The sequence below is a fragment of the Eptesicus fuscus genome, chromosome 6, assembly GCF_027574615.1.
Source record: "Eptesicus fuscus isolate TK198812 chromosome 6, DD_ASM_mEF_20220401, whole genome shotgun sequence".
Taxonomy (NCBI): Eukaryota; Metazoa; Chordata; class Mammalia; order Chiroptera; family Vespertilionidae; genus Eptesicus; species Eptesicus fuscus.
Window position 1 is genome coordinate 57,750,901 of NC_072478.1, and position 22,249 is coordinate 57,773,149.

Genomic DNA, 22,249 nt, shown 5'->3' on the forward strand with positions numbered 1-22,249 from the left:
CTGGATGCAAAGCTTTTAAAATATACGTATTCTTCTGATGGAATCACTAACCACTGCTTAATTTGGAGGCAAGAAAACAAATGAACATTTTTTTGTTAGTAGTATAGAGCTGAGACATGTAAGCTGTTGAAGAGGTTTTTTTTGTGTGTTTTTTTTAATTTCCATAAATTGTCCACATTTCTTTCTTTTCTTTTTAAATTTCTTTATTGATTAAGGTGTCACATATTTGTCCTCATCCCCCCATTCCCATCCCACACCCCTCCCCACGGACGCCCCCACCCCCCTGTTGTCCTTAATCCGGGTGAGGCCGCACGCCTCTGAGTCTGGGTGAAGCCGTGCCCCTGGGTCCGGCTGAGACCAAACCAGAGGGAGTCGGACATGCATTACCACCATTTGTCCACCATTCAGAGCTGAGGGGTCAGTGCCGACATGTACACATAAGGAACTGGTGGACATTGAAATTGGGTCTCAAAAGAACTGTTGGTCCAGAAAGAAATTACAGACTGATTCATTTGCCTGTCAGCATAACTATTATTGCTCGTCTCACATTCGGTTCTTATAAGTATATTTCTAGTAACACATGATCTCACTCATCTAGGGGAAATGATGAACAACATAGACTGGTGAACAAGAACAGAACCAGAAACAAGGAGGCATCGATCGGACTGTCGGGCCTCAGAGGGAGGATTGGGGAAGGTGGGGGTAGGCGGGAGAGATCAACCAAAGGACTTGTGTGCATGCATACGAGCCTAACCAATGGTTAAGGACAATGGGAGGGGGGGCGGTGCTGGGTGATGCTGTTGAAGAGTTTTGCAGCGCTTCCCTTTTTATATTCTCTCCAGTTACGTGAGCAGTTACAAAAACATTTCTTTGAAAACACTTCACTTTCATGCTTAAGACGGAAAGTTCTTTGCTTTTATGAAAGGGAATGAGTGATTCAAATCAATTTAATAAAAGCAATAAGACTGGATCCATAATTTGCTTTAGGAAGCCAATAATTTTCTCCTCCTTTGAAACTTTCTCTGACTCTAGTCTGATCTCTTCTTAGAAACCGGGCAGAATATTTATTCTAAGATCATATCATATGTTTTAAGAAGAAATAGTTTTCTTTTTAAATTATGTACTTTTTATAAATTCTTTTGAAATTTTTCCAATTTTGCTAATATGTTTATTGGAAAATGTAGAAAAGCCCAAAAAGAAAGAGATTACAATCACCCATAATCTTTAATAATGCAGTTACTGGGGGTATATGGGTGTGAGCTGTCTCTTCTAGTTTGTTTTTCTGCTTATGAACTATGTTTTTATTTTGTTTGTTTTAAATTCAAAAATTCCAAATGGCTTAAAATGACTAATTCTTCAAAATATTTAGGGTTGGGCAAAAATTGGTTTACAGTTGTTCCTTTGGAACATAATACAGTAATCCTATATAATAAAAGGATAATATGCAAATTGACCCTAAAGGCAGAAAGACCGCTAGACCAGTCACTATGAGGCACACTGACCACCTCTTGGTCCCTTTACCCAGCCAGCAGGCTCTGATCACCTGATGGCCACCCAAGGCGGGAGCGGAGCCGGTGAGCGGGATGGAACAGCCGACCTCTCGGTCCCTTCCCCCTGGCCATCAGGCATCAATCACCCAATGGCAAACGAGGAACCAGGGGTGGGTGGTAGTAGGGGGTGGGGCCGGCTGCGGGCAGCTGGGGAAGATAGCCCTGGTCACAGGCCAGGCCTAGGGACCGTACCTGTGCACGAATTTCATGCACTGGGTCTCTAGTTAATAAACAATAATATAAGAGCAAACTGTGTCTTGTGTACTCACAAATGTAAACTACTTTTGCCTCACTCTGTATAAATACTCTCTCTTTAAAAATATTTGTGTTTGTGGTTTGTGTACACCAAAACTTGTCCATAAAAATATTATGTTATAGCTACAATTCATGTCCCATTCACTTTCAAATAAATTTTCTTTCCTTTAAAATAAAAACCAATTTATATCACCAAAAATAAGTGTTACACAGGCCCCATGGAAATAAGAATAAGTATGAATAAAATCCTAGCCATTACTTTTTTCTTTTGAACTGTGTCCAGGAGCAGACAATATGTCATTTTTACAGAGATGGAAATTTAAATCTGCATGTAGATTACAATTTGATTCCCTGGGCGTTTATTCTTTTCTTTCTGTGAGCCACTTCCTCCTCAGCAACCGTTAGCTCTCAGTTCAGTTCATATTGGAGCAAATGCACTGCTAGGTCTGAAAATACTGTGTACTGGGCTGGTATTCTCCATGTGCACTTCCCTGCATGCAGCTCCCTGTACACATCAGTCTTCGAGAATAAGTGGGTTTTCTCTCGTACATCTAAAACTTGGAGTATGGAGAGAATAAATTTTTTTAATGAAATAGTCATGTCGAGACAAGCATACTGTACAAACTAAATGTTGAGGCTTTCAAAGCACTGAACTAAATGTGATACAAAGAAATGGAAGGATTTTTGCTGAGTTGCATATGATCCTAAATGAATTTGTAATGCAGCTTTTCTCCTTCATTCTCATTTTAACTATACAAGCAAAATGTGCTTGTAATGCACAAATTCAAAGAATAAAGAAGCATATAAAGTGGAAAGGCTTTTCATTTTCTCTCCCCAGAATAAGCCAATTTGAACAGCTTAATGTCTTTCTCTGTGCAATTTCTTCTAGGCATCCAACTATTTGAGTTTTCGGTGGCTATGACTCTTTATTTTTAAGATTTTAAAATTGATTTTTAGAGAGAGATGAAGGGAGAGGGAGAGAGAAAAACATCGATGTGAGAGTGAAATACCAATCAGCTGTCTCCTGCACATCCCCTACCAGGACTCAAGCCACAATTTGGGCATGTGCCCTGACTGGGAATTGAACAGGCAACCTTGCAGTACGTAGGATGACATCCAACCAACTGAGCTATACCGGTTTTCAGTGGTTATTACTCTTAGTCTACAAACTCGGGTCATGGGAATGTGATATTTTTAACTTTTCTATAATTCAGTTTAATTTTTCTGGTCCCCATTCTGAGGCAAGACAGAAACTTTCATCTCAGACAATTAACAGATTCCATTCTCTATATGAATTAAATCCTGGCTTGAGCACTTACTGGCTTTGTGACCTTAGTCAAATTACCTCTCCTCTCTGTGCCTTAGATTCCTCATTGTAGCATGGAAATAATATTTATTAGCTAATAGGGATGTTCTGAAAATGTGATGCTTTATACTAGTATACACCAAAAATTTTATAATGCTACTGGGCACATAATGAGGGCTTAATAATATTAGTTAGTGTTTATGTAAAATACATAAACAAGTATATTTTTACTAAAAGATGTGTTTAACAACTTCCCATTTCAATACATGTAGATTTCATTTTTTTCTAAAAGCTAAGTAGGATTTTATTCACTGAATGTAACATAATCATCTAATCAATACAAACAATATTGATGATGGTTTACTTTCTAACTTTTGCTATAACCAACTGTGTTTGCAATGTACACTCTTATATCTCTGAAAATTTGTCTGTTTCTTTTGAATAAATTCTAAAAGGTGGAATTTCTTAATTGAGATTGTTAAATGTTAAGATGCTGCCATATTATCCTCCAAAAAAAAAGTGGTACCAATGGGCATAAGATGCATAACTGTCACATATTCTTAAGAACAGGGTTTTTGGCAGCATATCTGTGTTAAGCTCAGGCATGGCTCATGAGGTCCAGACAGTTCCCCATTAATAGAATCATCAAAACACTTCAAAGTCAACATATGAAGTCATCACTCACCCTGTTACCCTCAAATTTCTCTTAAGGATTCCTTTTAGTAATAAAAGTCGCCACCATTCATTCAGATGTTCACCTTAGACACTAGAAATTATTGATTACTCTTCTTCTCTTGTTTCCACTTTCAAATAATGGGAAAAATCAGTTCTATCAAGTCTAGCTTCTTATTTCTCAGGAAGTCATTCATTTCAATAATGAATGATGGCTTAGAATAAACCTAATCATAGAATCACCATCTTGTAAATGTCTACCGGCAAATCCCTTAATCAGGCTGGCTCTCATCCAATCCATTTTCTCACCTAGTTGGTGTAACATTTGTAAAAGGCAAATACAACCTAGTGACTTCATACTTTTAAACATTTCTTAGCTGCCTATTGCCTGGAGAATGAAGTCCAAGGTGCCTATTATGTTCATGTGTACTCTGGCCCAGCTTCCTTCTCCAACTGCCTCTCATACCGCCTTCTGTAGTGAACCAAACTGAACTTTCTTAGCTTCAATTCTGCCTGAGAGCTTTCTCTGGCTCCTTGGCTAGACCATGTTTGCTTTCTAATCATCTGTCTTCTTCTGTAGATGGTGTGTACTGTGAGGGGAGGGATTGAATCTGTCTAGTATCCCCAGGAACTAACTTGATAAGTGTATGTTGAACAAATATGAGGGAGTGAATGAAAGAAGTGTAAGGATCACCTGTCGTAGGAATATCTCTTCTCTGCCCGAAGAGCTCAATGTGACTGAGTTAGGTTATAGAAATATAGGGAATGACTGTGATATTAGAAAACAGAAGCATAGAGGCATTTGTGGAAAATGTTTTGTAGGGTTTTAAAATGGCCCTTTGTCAGGTACTAAAATGTTTGTGTTTGCTTGCATCTCAGGAGGAAGGGGAAATATACTTTGATGTGTTCTGAAACGAGATCATTTTTATAAAAATAGACAACCTAAGGCCCTGGCCGGATAGCTCAGTTGGTCAAAATGTCTTCCCAATACGCCAAGGTTGCAGGTTTCGATATATGGTCAGGGCATATACAAGAAGCAACCAATGAGATTGATGTTCTCTCTCTCTCTCTCTCTCTCTCTCTCTCTCTCTCTCTCTCTCTCTCTCCTCTCTCTCACTCTAAAATCAATAAAAAACACACATCCAACCTAAAATCCAATTCAATATTAGTAATGCAATGGTGACTTTCACATTTAAAAATTGATGACATTCTTCCATAACCTACCCAAAAACTTGTGAAGCAAGTTATGATCTGAGCTGAGGCAAGAAACATTGTGTATAATGTGACTATTCAAAACCCTTAGAAATGAAATCTTTCCTTTTAAGAAAATGACTTTAATTATAAATGAATAAAAGTTTGCTAAAATACCTAGAATTTATAGTGATGATAAATTTGGTGACAAGAAGAGTATATGAAAATAAAGCACATAATCAATCTTAATTGTGGGATTTCAGAAGCCACTGAACTTCTCACCCTTCAGTTTAGCTTATTTGCCCTATAGATTGTAGCTGATCTCTCTTGAAATAATTACATTTTAGAAAGAGGAGTTAAAATCTTGAGATTTTGAGGAAAGACTTATTAAGTATATCATCACAATTTTTCAGGAAGATAATTTGGATAATTTGACTTTACAAATAAATGTCTTAAATTCACAGAGTGAGTAAGATGTGACTGTGGTTTTATCACCGAAAAAAAAAAAAAAAGTTAATCAACAGGAAGATTAGAACTTAAAAGACAGAATGTGAAATCTAATAAGCAAATTATAGAAAGAAACCCTTTTTCTGCTTAATTAAAAAACTAACTATGAATAGGTAAAATGATTTACGGACTTAATTTTTGTAAGTCAGGAATTGCATTTCTCCTTTGCCTTAAACTAGAAAATATTTTAAACCATGACACAGTTATGTTATCTCAACCAGTATGCGTTTAATCCTAGGAAGAATGTTGTACTCAGGTTAAACACTGAGTGACTCCCATCATATTTTTAAAGTTCTCTATTAGCTTAGATATTTAATATCCATCATTGCAAAGGAAGCAAACAGTAGGGGGAAAGTCATCTACAAATAAGTGTTCAGAAAATTTAGAAGTGCTGTTGTTTTTTGGAGTTTATTTATTTAATTTTTCATCCTCACTTGATTTTTAGGAAGGGAAGGAATGAGGGAGGGAGGGAGGGAGGGAGGGAGGAGAGAGAGAGAGAGAGAGAGAGAGAGAGACAGAGAGAGAGAGCGAGAGAGAGAATGAGAATCTAAGGTTGGGATACCACGTCCTGGCAGCTTATCCATAGGCTATGGGAACTCATGGACAGGGTTTTTGTCTGAGGATTAACATATAACATAATCAGACTTGCATTTGGAGTGACAGTGTAGAGAGAATTTAAGAAGGATAAACAATTAGGCTATCATAACAGTGATGGTGAGAAGATTTTTAGGAAACTTTATAGGATTTAAATCCAACTGGTTGAGGACTTGAGGGAGACTGGGCAGGGCTGACGAGTCTTAGGTTTCTGCTTTCTATAACTGAGTAGATGCCAAGGTCACTGGGAAAAGGAGTACAGGACATAAACCATTTATTTTCATTGCTTAGTTAATAGTCAGTTGTCGGTATTCAATATAATAAGAAGTCCTGGGAAATAAGAAAATCATTTTGTTGATTCAGTGCTTTTTTCTCAATAAAGAATGTTTTAAATTTTAGGAGTAACAGGAATCTCAGAGATTACAAATTCCCCTATTTATGTTATCGATGAGAATACAAAGGTCCAAAAATTGAAACACCCATACTGATAATGACAGAGCCAGAGATAGAAAATTAGACTTCTCCTCCCCCAAGTTTTTCCATGCCAATTCACCCTGATACAATCAGTATATATTAAACCCCAAACACATGCTCTTAATAAATGAACAATGTTAGTTCTAACCAATAATATTAGTTATAGATTACCTTTCTAGGAATTGATTTTGCAACCCACCAGACAGAAATTTTTAAAAGTTGCTCCATTCAATTTTTCTGAGGCTTTTATGAAAATACTAGAGGCCCAGTGGATGAATTCGTGCACATTGAAAGGAAATTAATTAGAAGAAATATTTTAATATCACTATTTGCCCTTTCTCTGTAATAGAAGTGTCAACCAAATTCATGATCATCAATGACAGATGGAAACACACGTGTGCGATTGGTGCCAGCAAGAGCTTTATATATATAGATAAACTTGCTTAATTAGACCTGCTTTCTGATTTAGCTAAACTTTTTCCAGCCCAGTGAAGCACCCCAACTTCTCTTTCAGGTAATTGTCAGCAACACAGCAGTAAATATCAACACAAGGCAGATTATTATTGTAGATCACACAGGGAGAACAAAGGGTAAAATATTTAACTGCAGCAGTGTTTGACTATATTCTGTGCAGTGAGAAAACCTGAAGTCATTTTCAAGGTCCACCATTTCTTACTTTTTTTAGTCAGGTCAAGTTTCTAAACGTTCTAAGTCTCTGTTTTCTGGCTAATGAAAAGAAAATAGGAAAATAGGATTCTACTGAGTCTCCCATCTACTTACTCCAGGACTTCTGTGAAAATCAAACGAGATGAGGCATGGAAAAATGCATCACAGACATTTGGTTAAAGTGTAAAATGTTTCCACCTGGCTACAAAGCAAGTCATGTTCCTGGGCTGAAGAAACTGCAAGAGGCTAGTCGCTAGGGAGAAGAAACTGGGTGTTGCTATGTGACATCATTACCCGGCGCCCACAGCGACTGTTTCGGGCGGGGCTGGGCTATGGTCCGTATTTTGTGCCATGGGGTCTCAGCAGTGTCATCTGCGATTTGGTGGGCTGTCACTCCAGGTTGGGGGCAGGGCCTGTGTCCCACTTGGGGGAAGCTGAGTGTTGCTTTGTGGGCACCAGGTCCGCGGTGCCATTTCTCTGTAAATGGCCAGTGCGCATCATGGCAGCTCCTGTGTTGAGCATCTGCCCCCTGGTGTTCAGTGTGTGTCATAGCAACTGGTCAGACAATCGAACACTTAGCATATTAGCCTTTTATATATATAGACTAGAGGCCCAATGCACAAAGATTCGTGCAAGAATGGGCCTTCCTTCCCCTGGCTGCTGGCACCACCTTTGCTCCAGCCCGGAGCCGCCTTTCTGCCTTCCCTCTGCCCAGAGCTGCCTTTCCACCTTCCCACGCTGCCCAGAGGCCTGGAGCAGCTGGGGCAGTGCCGCACGCCTGTGTCCCACCCCTGGACACCTGGCGCCGGTGTATGCAAATTAACCTGCCATCTTTGTTGGGCTAATTTGCATACTCACCCCTGATTGGCTGGTGGGCATTGCGAAGGTACGGTCAATTTGCATCTTTCTCTTTTATTAGTGTAGACTAGAAGCCTGGTGCACAAAATTCGTGCACTGAGGGGTTGTCCCTCAGCCCAGCCTGCAACCTCTCCAATCTGGGAACCCTCAGGGGATGTTCGACTGCCTGTGGGATTGGGCCTAAACCAGCAGTCAGACATCCCACTCACAATCTGGAACTGCTGGCTCCCAACCACTCACCTGCCTGACAGCTTGATCACCCCCTAACCACTCCCCTGCCAGCCTGATCGATGCCTAACTACTCCCCTGCTGTCCCGATTGCCCCCAACTGCCCTCCCCTGCCAGCCTGATCACCCCCAACTGCCCTCCCCTGCTGGCCCGGTCACCCCCAACTGCCCTCCCCTGCCGGTCTGGTCGCTCCTAACTGCCCTCCCCTGCAGGTTTGTCCCCCCCCCCAACTGCTCTCCCCTGCTGGCCTGATCACCCACAATTACCCTCCCCTGCCGGCCATCTTGTGCAAGGGCATGAGGGTCAATTTGCATATTACCTCTTAATTATATAGGATAACTTTAAAAGTAAATTACTTTATCTTTACTATTAAAAAAATCATGAATCAATGTGGTGATTTGCACTCAGATCAGTTACTAGTTTAATCTGCCTAAAATTGCTCTCTACAGTAGTCAGTAAAAAATATTTCTAGAATATTATCTGATTCTCTATAGTTCTCACAAATACACCTCAGGGAAACCACTTATTTAGGGGTATAGCTACAATAAAAATAAAGTAAAATTATCAAAGATTTTTTTTATTCTATCTATAATAATAAAATATTAGAAACAACTTAAGTGAATGGATAAACAAACTACTCTGCATCACTAGAGTAGAACACTATGTAGTTATTTTAATTAGTATGTTGATTATGAGGTATGTAGGGATGTATACAGAAATGCCCAAAAGAATACATGAAATTAAATGTAAACAGAAGACATCAATCTAAACATATTACTGAATGTTTCTGAAAGAATAACATGTTTATTTTGAATGGGATAGATAGATACAGACAGAGTTCTATATTTTTAGAATTTTTTTTCTAACTCCTTTTTATCTAGTTGTAGAATAAGAGAAATGTTTTTGTAAAAGCCTTTTGATACTTCCAGCACATATGGGAAACTGGGTAACAGGAAACCAACTACAAACATCTAGAAAAGGTGGCTGCAATGTGTTATCCTTTCACATTATTTTTAAATGACTGTCTGAGCTGGAAATATAAGGAGCTATAGAACTGAAGTTAGTAAGCAAGTCCTGAATCTATGGCTACCCTGAAGGATACATGCACACAGCAAGAATACAGAGCCTTTGGTTTGCAAGGTCTTATGGGAAGATGATGAGGCAAAAAAGTTATTTCCTTTTTCTCCTTCTCTGCTACCAGCCCCTGGCTGTGGGATTTAGAGGACAGGCATCATCACACTCATCCACTGACTATCTTGCTGGCTACCTCTAGCTTTCACATTCCTCATTGCATTGACCATGTAGCAGTCATAAAATATTTGTTGAGAGCAATTTACTGCGAGATAATTATCAAATTTTTTCTTTAGTGTAAGCTGTATTATAAAATAGAATCATCATATATCTCCTCTAATGAACTTTGTCTTAATAAGCAAATGAGAACTTTGAAAATTATATTTTAACTAGAGGCCTGGTGCACATAATTTGTGCACTGGTGGGGGTTCCCTCAGCCCAGCCTGAACCCTCTCCAATCGGGGACCCATTTGGGGATGTGCAACTGCCGGTTCAGGCCCAATCCCCCGGGTCTAAACTGGCAGGTGGACATCCCTCTCACAATCTGAGACCGCTGGCTCCTAAGCACTCACCTGCCTGTCTGCCTGATCACCTCTAACCACTCTGCCTGCCTGCCTGATTGCCCCTAACCTCTCTGCCTGCATTCCTGATTGCCCCTAACTGCCTTTGCCTACCTGTATGATTGCCCCTAACCACCTCTGCCTGCCTGCCTGGTTGCCCCCAACTGCCTTCCCCTACCAGCCTGGTCACCCCCAATGGCCCTCCTCTGTCAGCCTGGTCACCCCCAACGGCCCTCCCCTCCTGGCCAGTTCACCCCCAACTGCCCTCCCCTGCTTCCCCTGCTGGCCTGATCTCGCCCCAACTGCCTTCCCATGCCAGGCTGGTCGCCCCCAACTACCGTCCCCTGCCGGCCTGATTGCCCCTAACCCCCTGCCGGGCTGATCTCGCCCCCAACTGCCCTCCCCTGCCAGCCTGATTACCCCTAACTGCCTCTGCCGTGGCCCCCACCACCATGGCTTTGTTCCAGAAGGAAGTTGGACTTCCAGAAGATGGCCGGTCAACCTGGTCTAATTAACATATTACCCTTTTATTAGTATAGATAGATTATATAGAATAGGATTGCTGAAATGGGGGGGGGGGGGGACCGCGGGGAGCCTTATTCAGCAGGAAGAGATGCTCTTGGCAGACAAATACATAATCCCTATATCTGGACTGATAGCCAGCCATATGCACTATACTGCCAAACCGGTCAATAAAAAATTGAACCACTTTCTTACACCTTACACCAAACAGCTGTTGCCCTTAAAACCCCTCCTCAGCCCCCACCTTAGATTCTGCCTTCACAGTTCACCCAGGTTAGGTTCTGATTGGTTGGTTTCTATGCCCGTCAGCATCAAAAGGTCCGCATCCTAGGCAGCCATTGGCTCTTAGCAGTTCACCCAGATTTGGTTCTGATTGGTCGGTTTCTATGCCAGTCAGCATCAAAAGCTCTGCCTTCTAGGCAGCCATTGGCTCCTGGCACTTCACCCAGATTTTGTTCTGATTGGTTGGTTTCTATGCCAATCAGCATTTCTGGGCCTATCTCCGGTCCTGATCTGCAGGCTCTGCAGCAGCTGCTGATCATGCCTTGCCTCTCTCTCTCTTCGGGTCTTGCCAGCAGCTGTGGCAGCTGCAGATCAGGCCCTGCTTCTCTCTCCAGTCCTCTCTCTGGGCCTGATCCATAGCCTCCACAGCAGCTGCTGATCAGGCCTTGCCTCTCTCTCCCGGCCTTGCCAGCAGCCATAGTGGCTGTTGATCAGGCCCTACCTCTCTCTCTGGGCCTTGCCAGCAGCTGCAGATCAGGCCCTGTCTCTCTCTCAGGGCCTCCCCTCTCAGGGCCTGATCTGCAGCCACTGAGGAAGTGGTGAGGTTAGGTCTCCAGGCTGGAGGATAATGACCTCACGTGCCTGCCTCACCCCACTCACCCCCCTGATGCCCCGCCCGCTCGCCAGTCACCAGCCTTGCTGTGATAGGAGCCTGTGAGTCACAGGGGAGGAATCAAGAGGTGCTCCATGCACTTCCTGGTGACCAGTCATCCATCTGGTCATTTAGGTTGTGATGGCCCATTGCCTTTTATAATGTAGATATTTATTGGTTGTACCTACCATTACATTACTAAATAAAAGATGTTTCTGTGTTAGTTTTCATATTATAACTTTTCCAAATTTAAAATATTTGCATATCATGTTCATGAGTTTGTAAAACATAATTAAGAGTTCAAACTGTGTAATAATAAGAACTTGGTTTTGAACCCTGATTTTAACATCTATTCTAGTTGTGTGATCCAACTCAAGTTACTTAACATACCCAGACTTCAATTTCCATATCTGCATAATGGAATAATATTTGTTCTTCTGAGAATTGTCAAGATTAGATACAATAATCTCTAAAAAGAATTTAGCATAATGCTAGGCTTTTAGTATAGACCCAATAAGTATTAGCTATTAAAATGTGAGACAGAATAAGGAGGAGGAGGGATAGATTTGAATTATTAGTCTTAAATCTACAGTATAAATTATTGGCTTTATTAGAGACCCTCAAACAAATATCAGCTTTAACACAGAAAAAAAGAAAATGACGCTTAAATAAACCTGTTGTTTTTCTGTGTTCTTATCTCAGGATCATAATCACCAGCACTATAATAGTATATGTGCTGGGAACATTCATTTTTGTTTTTATTCAGATTTATTGAGGTATAATTGACAAATGAAAATTTTATATACTCAAGATGTATAACTTGATGCTTTGATATATGTACTAGTATACATTGTGAAGTAATCAGGCTAATTAAGTTATCTATCATCTCACATCGTTATCATTTTCTTTTCTTTGTTTTTGTGTGAGAACACTTAAGATCTACACTTGTAGCAAATTTCAAGCATACGATACAGTATTATTAACTACAGTCACCATGCCTGCATTAGATCCCCAGAACTTACACATCCTACATAACAAACTTTGTACCACTTAACCAACATCTCTCCATTTTTTTCTTGCCTGTCCCTTGGCAACCACCATTCCATTCTCTGCTTTTGTGGTATGCTAATTTGCATGCAATATAACTGACCTATTTTAAGTGTACAAGTCAATGATTTTTATTAAATTATAGAATTGTGCAGTCATCATCACAATTCAATTTTATGACATATTCATCACCCCAGAAAGGTCTCTTATACCCATTTGCAGTCAAGGGAGCATTTGCTTTTACAGTGTATTTTTGGAATAGTTTCTATTATTGTACCTTATCTTACTCTATACTTTGATTAGGCACATGAATGGATACGGTCCAGGTTGGAGTTGAGAAATATTTTAGATGGGAGCAATTGGGAGAGCTGGTTTGTATATTCCTCCATAGACCAGTAAGCATGAAAATACCAGTAGACAAACTATGAGAAGTAGAACTGGACAGCCCCTTGGAAGTCAACAAAGAAAATAAGGGCAATTGAATTTAAAGATAAATGGGGATAGGCAATGCAGGAAGTGAAAACATATTAGGCTCTGTTTATTTGAAGGTCATATAATTGTGCATGGGGAAAAATTTTTAGGTCAGGAATAGGACTAAGGGAAGGATATACATAGAAAAGAGGTGTTATTGGTCAAGAAACTACAGATAGGAACTTGCAACCTAAAAAGTGGGATAGTAGGAGCTACTGTGATCAGAGCCAACAGGCAAATTTCCTTTGAGGGCAAAGTAAACAAAAATGAATTTTAGGTTTATTCCTCTTAATTGGTATCACCTGTCACAGAGCTAATAAATGGCAGAACCAAGTCTTGTTCAAAATTGCTGGTTCTAAAATTAACATGAAACCAATATTTTTTAAAATGAGTAGTTTCAAAGACAAACATCAATTTAAGCTTAGATCATGTAACTCATTTAATTATATGAGTGAAATCCATAGGCAGTAAACAAAGCAAATACCTCTAGTTCTTTTTTCTAAGCCATATTTTTAGGGGGGAAAAATGGAAAGGCTGCCTGGCGAAAACCAGAGAAGTCTGAGTTTGTTTGTGTTTTCCCTTCTGCAATTTCCTGAAGCACATTGTTAAACCCTGTGAAGCCAGACAGGTATATTCAAATACACTAAAGGGTACATTTTTGTTTATTATCCACATGGTTTTCTTCTCAGTTAGAGCTGAGAGCCTGTCTATCCTTCCCTCTTGAATCAAGGGATCATTTTTTTGTTTGTTTTGTTATGTTTTTATTTTGTTTTTTGTTTGTTTGTTTTACAAGCAGTGCTTGAGTTGGGAAAAAGTGGAGTTTGTCCCTTAGATGTTTCTCTGGAGATTTCGTTCTGGCACCAGAACAGAAGCGCATCACTGTATGGCACTTTTTCTATGCTGGTCTTCTGCCCAGGCGCCTCTTCCTCTATCATTTCCTTCCCTTTCATCCTTGCCTATTCATCATCTCTCATCTGTATTTGTCCGTGCCTCCATTTACTACAGGACTAGCTTGGTTGAGCAAATGGACTCCGGAGTGGAGGGAGCAGTGCCCGTGGGGGTGGAAAGATAAGTGGCAGAACGATTCCCAGAATTTGGAGTGTGGGCAGGGAACTAAGGAAGAATTGCTTTATTTCTCTCTCCTTGCCTGCCTCTGGCCTCCTTCAAACCTAAGAATTAGTCAAGGATTTTAATGTCTTAGAGTAAGGACAGAAGTTTCCAGGCTATTGTAATGATCCTGAGGGTAGAAGGTGATGGTGGCTTGCACCAGGGTGGTTGTAGTGAATGTGAAAATAAGTGGTTGGGTTCTGCATGTGTTTCAAAGGAAAAGGCAGAATTTTCTGAAAAATTGGAGAAAGGGTAGGAGAGAAAGAGAAGAGACATAGACCATAGCAGATGGACTTGCTGTGAGCTAGTTTGGGAGGAGTGTAGGAGCTGGTGGTTAAGAATGGGGAGCTGAGAAGCCCAGCTGGTGACATCGGGAGTTGGAGGTGTCAAGAGGAGAGCTTCTGTTTGTTTGTTTGTTTGATTGTTTTGACTGTTCCCATTACCATGTATTTGTTTACGTCAGCTAGAGACTCACCAACATTTGCAAATATAAAAATACAGTGCCAGGCTGACTCCAAACACTTCCTCAAAGGGTTTAGAGAGTTCCAGACATCTCCATGTGAACATGAGTCCACAGCACAGCACACTGAACCTGGGACAAGCGTTCAGTATCTGTACTTTGTGGAGAAGTCAGTCCTTCAGGGACACGACCAGGCCAGCCTTTCCGGGCGCCTTGGTAGGTACACAATCTCCATGAAGTCGATCATCTCCTGCTTGTCTTCCTTTGGCCTGGTTGATCTGGTTGTTGCCGGTACCCAGGCCAATCCTGATGTGCTTGTCACTGAAGAAAAGCAAGACAGTCCACGGATCATATAACTCATACATTTTGTTGAAGTCAGGTACTAAGGTAGTTTCCACAAGATGAATAACTGCCAAATGTTTAAGCTCCTCTGCTATGCTGTCCAGAACCTCGTCCACTTTCATGCACTTGTGTCCCAATCGTGCCCGAACCAAATGTCGTAGGTCTTCTGAAAGGACGGTCTCATCCACCTTGTGCAAGTGCGGGATCAGGTACGTCACGTTGGCGACTCAACTGGCCTCTCCGCTAACACAGGGCCTCCCAACTAGTGGCCGCCCCAGCGTTCCAGGGCTTTTGTTTTTAATTGGAGTTCAAGAAAATAGGTTTGGGTTAGACATGTGAATTTGGGGGTCATTAGCACAACTGAGGTATTTAAACCACCAGATTAAATGAGATTATTTAGGAGGGACATGTAGATTTTTTTAAAAGGAGGAGTTCCAAGGACTGAACCCTGAAGTAAGTCAACGCTAGAGGATGGGGATGCAGGAGGACCAGCAAAAAGCAACCCAAGTGGGATGTTCACTCAGGATATACAGTCCTTGTCTAAATTGTATCCTGGTACTAATTAGAGTATATGAATATGAATATTAATTCACTACCTGCTTTATTTTTTCTTTATGTAACCAAAATATGACACCCCCATAACAACATGTACACACCTACATGTGAATATGTGGGTGTTCTAATTAAATGATATTAAAGAATTTAAATAAATAGAAAGTAAAGTGTATGTATTCACATATATACACTTTAATTATTTTACCAGTGGAAAACTATTATGAAGCCAATTTCAATTTTCGTGATCTATGATTTGCTATATTATTTACACCCTATAAAATAATTTTTGTCCAAGCAGACATGTTGTACTTTTGCTGGTTTTGTCTGATTGATACTTAATTCAAGTGTTTGGATTCAGTTTAAATTTCAGACCACTATAAAACAGAGTTTTGCTATATTCTTTTTATCTCGATAATTGAATTGTACTCATAACTTTCCATTTAAGAAGCTATAACTGTGAAAATTATGACATGTTTAAGAGTAAGGCACTGAATAGGTAGATGAAATTTATGTCTACTTAAACTTATTTTGTGGTGGCGATATTTTTTTCCATACCATACTATTTCACCCTGGACACCAACATTGGCTTTTATTGTGGAAAATGAATCTTTCAGCCTCACTAGGTAAGGCGCTCATCGTTATGAGACCAAAGTGGGAGAAGCGATGCCTGCTGCCTAACTCCGCTCCGACAGACCAACTTGGGAGCAGGGGCAGGGTTATGCTGATGTCCCAGGACAGGGACTGAAGAATGTATTGGAGGGGAGGAGAGGAAGTGGGTGGGAGGTATATTGGGAGGGAAGAGATGAAGGGCTGGTGCAAAAAGTTAGGGGAGGCAACATTGGTAATGGGAAAGGAACCGAAGCATCTTGTGCTAAATGTAAAAATGGAGTACAAAAGTAGCTTTGTAAAAGGTTTATGAAAATTAAAATTAGTTCAGGATAAGGAACTTAGGGCAAGATTACTGAACTTTTATCAGAATTATTGTGTAGAAGATCAAGGGTTCAGCGGGGATAAGGGTCAAAACAATGACAGCAGGTGTCCCTGCCAGTGCTCTCCTCTCCACCTGCATTGGGATTTCCCTTTGTTACAAATGTTACAACCTACTGGGCAGAACCTCCTGGCATTGCCAGGAAATCTGCACTTAAAAAAAGCAAAACACTCAGACCCTGTCCTCATCCCCAAGTCAATCTTATGCCTGCTAAAATTTGAGCACAGCTGAACTAGGATAGACAAAATGAACACTTGAGAAATAAATCTTGAAAATGTACATGTTTGATTCAAATGGAGAGGAGACACTAAGGAAATTTGCAGAGTAAGAAATACATAGAAAAAAATAATGTACGGGAGTGACTGTATGAGAGGCCAGGAATGACATCCTCAACAAGCGGACAGTTATGTAAAGAGGAAAATGGAAGAGCCCACCCGACCTTGAGAAGGCTAGCTTTCCAAGCAAGAGCTAAACCGTGGGATGCCTGAAAGTACCCATAAGATGACACCAGAGAGCAAAGTGTAATCCAGAGGAGCAGATCAGTGGAAAGGGATCACGGAGCAGCCACTACACACTGCCTTCTGTGTCGGGTGGGTAGTAAGTTTTGACTCTCTGCTGTCAGAGCTGCTGGGCATCGAACATCATCCCCACCCCGGTGTCCCATCAATATCTTTAGATCATCATTATCTTTAAAAAAATAACACCCAGTTGTTTGATTTACTAAAGAGCACGGTGGATTGAACTTTGTACCAAATCTGAGTACAGATGATTTTTGTTAAGGGCCTTAGCACACTCCTGCCTAAGATTGGGAGAGCCAGAAAGAGACCTAAATAATTGACAGGGACATCGTTTCCTTTCTCCTCCTCACCATTGTTATTTGTCTAGGGCTATAATTGGCATTAAAATATCCTATATAATAAGAGAGGAATATACTAATTATCCATTACACCATGAGGCATAACGACCGACCGTGTAATGACCGGATCACGGATCTGCAGGAGGGTGGGACAGTGAACTACAAGTGGGCGGTGGAGAGCTACAGGAGGGGGCAGGGCAGCAAGCTATAAGGGGGGAATAGGGGAGGGGGGCAGGGGGAGCTAAAGGAGAGCGGGGCAGTGGGCGGAGAGCTACAGGAGGGTGGCAGAGAGCTACTAGCGCACGGATTCGTGTGCAGGGCTACTAGTAGATGAGTAGGTAAAGTATCTTTTATTTTTAAGCTTCTGCTTTTGAAATTTCAAGTCACATGCCAGATTGAGAGAAAATTCTCCTAAGTGTCACAGATTAACAAAGTGTTTTCTTCATAAACCTATGCCCTTCATTGACATCTTGTCCTGTCATAGGAATACTCCGAGCAAGCAAGGACATTCCTTTTCATTAGCATGCAAGAAAAAATTAAATAAGTAGCATGATAGTCATTATATGTTTACAAAAGAATATTATTTCCCTGAAGAAATGGATACTTTCTCCTGAAAATCATTAGTGTTTAAAGGGAAGGGGAGAATGATTTCTAGATGTGAATTTTTCTTATTGGGTTCTAATATTTCAAAATAAGAAATGGAATGATGGGAATTTTAATAATGTAACTGGTAAATATAGAGAAAATATTCAACAAGTACCCAACATAGTAGCAAGGTATTGTGAAAAGTGCTTTGACAGTTGGATACAAAGGGATGTAAGCATGCTTTGCACCAACCATGTGAATGCAATAACCACGACTTCTCTATTTTTCCCCTTTGCCTAGGGCTTTGCTATTTTCTTCCTTTCCCTGCTGGAATGCCTCCTTTATCTTTCCTAATGAAACTGGCCAAAGATTTCTTCCCTCCATGGAATTCCTACCCCCATAACATAACCTGCTTGACCAATTCCTAGATGATGGTTTTAAAAGGCAGAAATCAATTTTAGATATTTTTATAACAAATGAAAAACCACAGGAACTAAAAGGGTGATGATAAAATAGCATAATGTAATTTTTTTGCTGGAAATGCCTTTTTTCTCTACAATAAAATTCTCCATATGCCCACTTGGCATTCAATTCTTTTCTCAGCTATTAAAATGTACTCCCTTTGTCCCAAGGATCATGGGGGAAGATAGAGGTAGTAGTTACTGGCTGCTTGCTCTGTGTCAAGCACTCTGTTAGGCACTTCCCATGAATGATCACCAACCCAACCCACCTCTTATAAATAATTGTTTGGATAATTATGCCCACCTCCCTCATGAGGAAGCAGAAGGCTGCTCAAGGTCACCCAGCTAGTAAGTACCAGAGCCGGGATTTATATTCAGTCTTTTCCCTCTGTGCTGTGTGACCTTGAATTTATTAATAATTAACACTAATACTAATTTATTTTGATTGTTAATATTTGATATGTGTAAACATAAAGAATGCTTCTAGTAGGTGAGTAAGAACTAGATTTATTGTAATTAATTACCTTGTAAGAACTAGATTTGTTGTAATTAATTACCTAGGTAATTACCTTGTAAGAACAAGGTAATTACCTAGTCTTTAAAAATATCTTATTCATTTTATTTTTAAAAGAACAACAACTCTTCTTAGGACACTGTAAAAATCTCTTAGAATAGTTCTTATCTGTTCAATAGGAAGTAATGACATATGGACTTAGGTTTATGATTTGCCATCTGATATTAAGGGCTGCAAATTCTTTCTGCTTTGTGTATAACTTGTCTTTCTCTTTGTTGTTGTAGTACTGGCTACCAGTTTATTTACTATTCACCTGAAAACACAGCCAAAGCAAAGGAAGTTCTCAGCAACATCAATCAACTACAACCTCTGATAGCAACCCATGCAGACCTACTGCTTAATTCTGCAAGCCAGCATTCTCCAGACAGCTTGAAGAATTCTTTAAAGATGCTTTCAGAAAAAGTAAGATCCAAATCATTCCTACAGTGGGGAAAATGAAATACCCCAATCCGCATGGGTGTTGCTTTATGCATACATTGCCTTTCCTAGCACCTGGAAATGTAAAATAGACTAAGTTAAAAAGTAAGCTTCAAAGTGTTGCCAAAGGATCAAACTGAATTGGCCTCATTCTCTTTTCAAATCTTACTGAGCACTGATTTTTTTTTTCCTGGTAGGAAATGAAACCTGTTATTGGTTGGTATATATATTTTTTCTTTTCTTTGACATCCTTCATTTTCTTTGGTTCATGGCCTTGTCAAATGAATTAAATCAGAGTTTGAAAATTATTTTCCTCTGGTGATCACCTAAATTATATGCATATGAAGCTATACATTTAAATAGGAATTCACTTCATTTGAAAACAGGACTAGGATGTGAATTCTTATCAGTGACATGGGGTAATTTCTCTGCCTGATTCACTTTCAACATTATCTACTGGGAGAAGGTTCTAAAATTTTCCAAAAATATTAGTTATTGTTTGAAATGTTAGTGGGACCTAAGCCTTAATTTTTCTAAGGGTGACTTGCACCTTATATACAGAGAGGACAGGTAGCCTGGCAAAGATAGATACTACATCAATTCCATAACTAATCAGGGCAACTGAATGACCCAGAGAGAACCAAGGTAGAAAACGACAAATTGCGGTTTGATTTTAAATATAAAACCAGGTGTCCTGGTGTCCAATTCCAATACAATTATCCTTAACCTCTGCATTCTGAGGACACCTTGCAATTTATTATGAGATCCTTTCAGTAAATAAGTCCTTGAAGAAACTGACCAAAGAAAGTTCTCATGGTGTTATTCTATATAATAAAAGCCTAATATGCTAAGTGTCCAACCATCTGTTCAACCATTTGACCAGTTACTATGATGCTCACTGACCACCAGAGGGCAGATGCTCCAATCAGTAGGTTAGCTTGCTGCTGGGATCTGGCCAATCGGGACTGGGCGAGACAGGCTGGACATGCCCTGGAGCACTCCTGTAGTCCCTCCTCACTCCCCAACTGGCCAATCTCTCACGTTCCTCCCTGGCCTCTAAAATATGTCTTGTAATTAATTTCCTTTCAATGTGCACTAATCTGTGCACTGGGCCTCTAATTTTAGAATAAAATAACAGTGTAGTTTTTTGCAGCCCTAAAGAACAGATTCATAGAAACCTGGGTATGATAGGTGTATATTTTTTATTCAGATATACTAATTTATAATAATAATAATACCTTTTACTTATTTAACATTTTAGTTTAAAGAGTACTTTATTATAATTTTCTCATAGGATATAAGTAATATCTATTTTTATTAAAAATTAGCTAATACCTGTTCAGAAAGGTCAAGTGCATTGTCTAATTAATTAAAAAGTAAAAAAGTCAAAGCCCGAGACTTCCAGTTCGAAATGCAGCATTCCTTCTATGTCAGATCAGGTGCCTCTATCATGACAAGGAGGGAAAAAGTGACCCAAATTTTACAAGTACCAACTTCGCCAAATCTTGTGCTAGGGGCCTCGTGACTGGTGTTATTTTACTTCATCATGAAGCAGTGGGTACATACTGATTGTCTAGCTCCCTTCCAGAGGCAGTTTCCAGGCTGTAGCACAAGGAGGGAAAAACCAAGGGGGGAGGAAACTTTCTGGTATCCTCTATGTAATATATGCATTTTGACTTTTACATTTTTAAAATTACAAAGAAAATTTTAGACAAACTCGTCAGCAATGCTTAAGTATTCAGATAGTCAATAAATATATCTAATCTTCAATAAATATATTATGGCCAGAGAAAAGAGAAGGGGGGAGAGGAAAGTGTTACACACAGTAAAATAATATAATTTCATTTTGGTCCAGTTCTTTTTGGAATTTCTGGGTGGAGGTGAGGCTCTTTGGATTCACCTAAGCAGAAATGTTAGTAGGTAGCACATCGCTGCAGTGATCACAGAGCAGTATTTATGTTCTTCCTGTGCATTGGGCAGGGCCTTGTCATTTCATACATCATTTACAACTTGCTGCAGTGATTTGGGTGGGGGACAGGGCACGTATTTTCTCCTCCTTTAATTCAGCATCGCTCCAACTTTTTCCCCTATATATTTTTTTACTGAGTAGACATGCTTCGTCTACTAATAAATCTGTCAGCCCTTGAAACCAGGAGGATCTTTTTAGGTTTACAAGCCATGCATTTTCATTTTAAGAATGTGTTGCTGGAAGTTCAAATAATTATCCAAGTTAACAGAGTTTTGCATAGTCTATGAAGACAATTTGTAACTTACGATTTAAAATAAAGTATGATTCATTTCTACCTAGCCATGCTGCTGGTGGTTCAGACTCCATGCCCCAAGACTGGTCTTCTATTTTTTAATTAATTAATTAAATTTGCTACTAATGACTTAATGCACACTTTTGCAAGTTTGAGCGAAAAGGTTATTTTTTGTTGTTGTTTTTTGTTTGTTTGTTTGTTTGTTTGTTTGTTTTTAAAGCAAGCTTGCAGAACTTTCCATTTCAGGGTGACTTCCTTTTTCCTGTGGTGCCTGTGCTGTGGGGGCAAGATGGCAGACTACTTCTTTCTGCCACTCTAGGAAGGTCGTAGAGCAGTCAAACCTTGATCCGCTGCCCATGTGGGTCAGTAGTTTCAACATCAGCAAGGAAGCAGGCAGTTGGGAGGGAGATAAAATCAGCTACCTCTGTGTGTTTTTTTTTAATTATGGGTCAAAATTTTCTGCTTCATTATATGCTTGGTATATTCTATTGAATATCAGGAATTTTGTGTTTTACCTTCTTGGTTGCTGGATTTTATTGTATTCCTTTAAATAATGTTGGATTTTGTGCTGGTGTGAAGTTAAGTTATTAGCAATCAGTAAGATCCTTTCAAGCCTTATTTTTAAGCCCTGTTAGAGCAGGAGCCAGAGCAGCCTTTAACCTAGGACTAATTTAGCCCCACTACTAGGGCCACACCCTTCTGAGGGCTCTACATGATGCCCTATGCATTACAAAGCCCACTCTGCTGGTGGGAAGATGAGCTATTCCCAGCCCTTATGACCCCGATCCTCTAGTACA

General features: G+C 40.0%; 1 protein-coding gene and 1 pseudogene across 1 annotated transcript in view; one reads left to right on the forward strand and one right to left on the reverse strand.

Moving 5' to 3' along the window:
- INPP4B (inositol polyphosphate-4-phosphatase type II B) overlaps positions 1–22,249 on the forward strand; it is a 562,110-nt gene that overhangs the window by 452,221 nt on the left and 87,640 nt on the right. The window contains exon 16 of the mRNA XM_008143795.3: positions 18,999–19,176. Within this exon, the coding sequence (XP_008142017.2) occupies positions 18,999–19,176 (178 nt within the window). The remainder of the gene's footprint in view (positions 1–18,998; positions 19,177–22,249) is intronic.
- Positions 14,592–15,946, reverse strand: LOC129149530 (thioredoxin-like protein 4A; annotated as a pseudogene).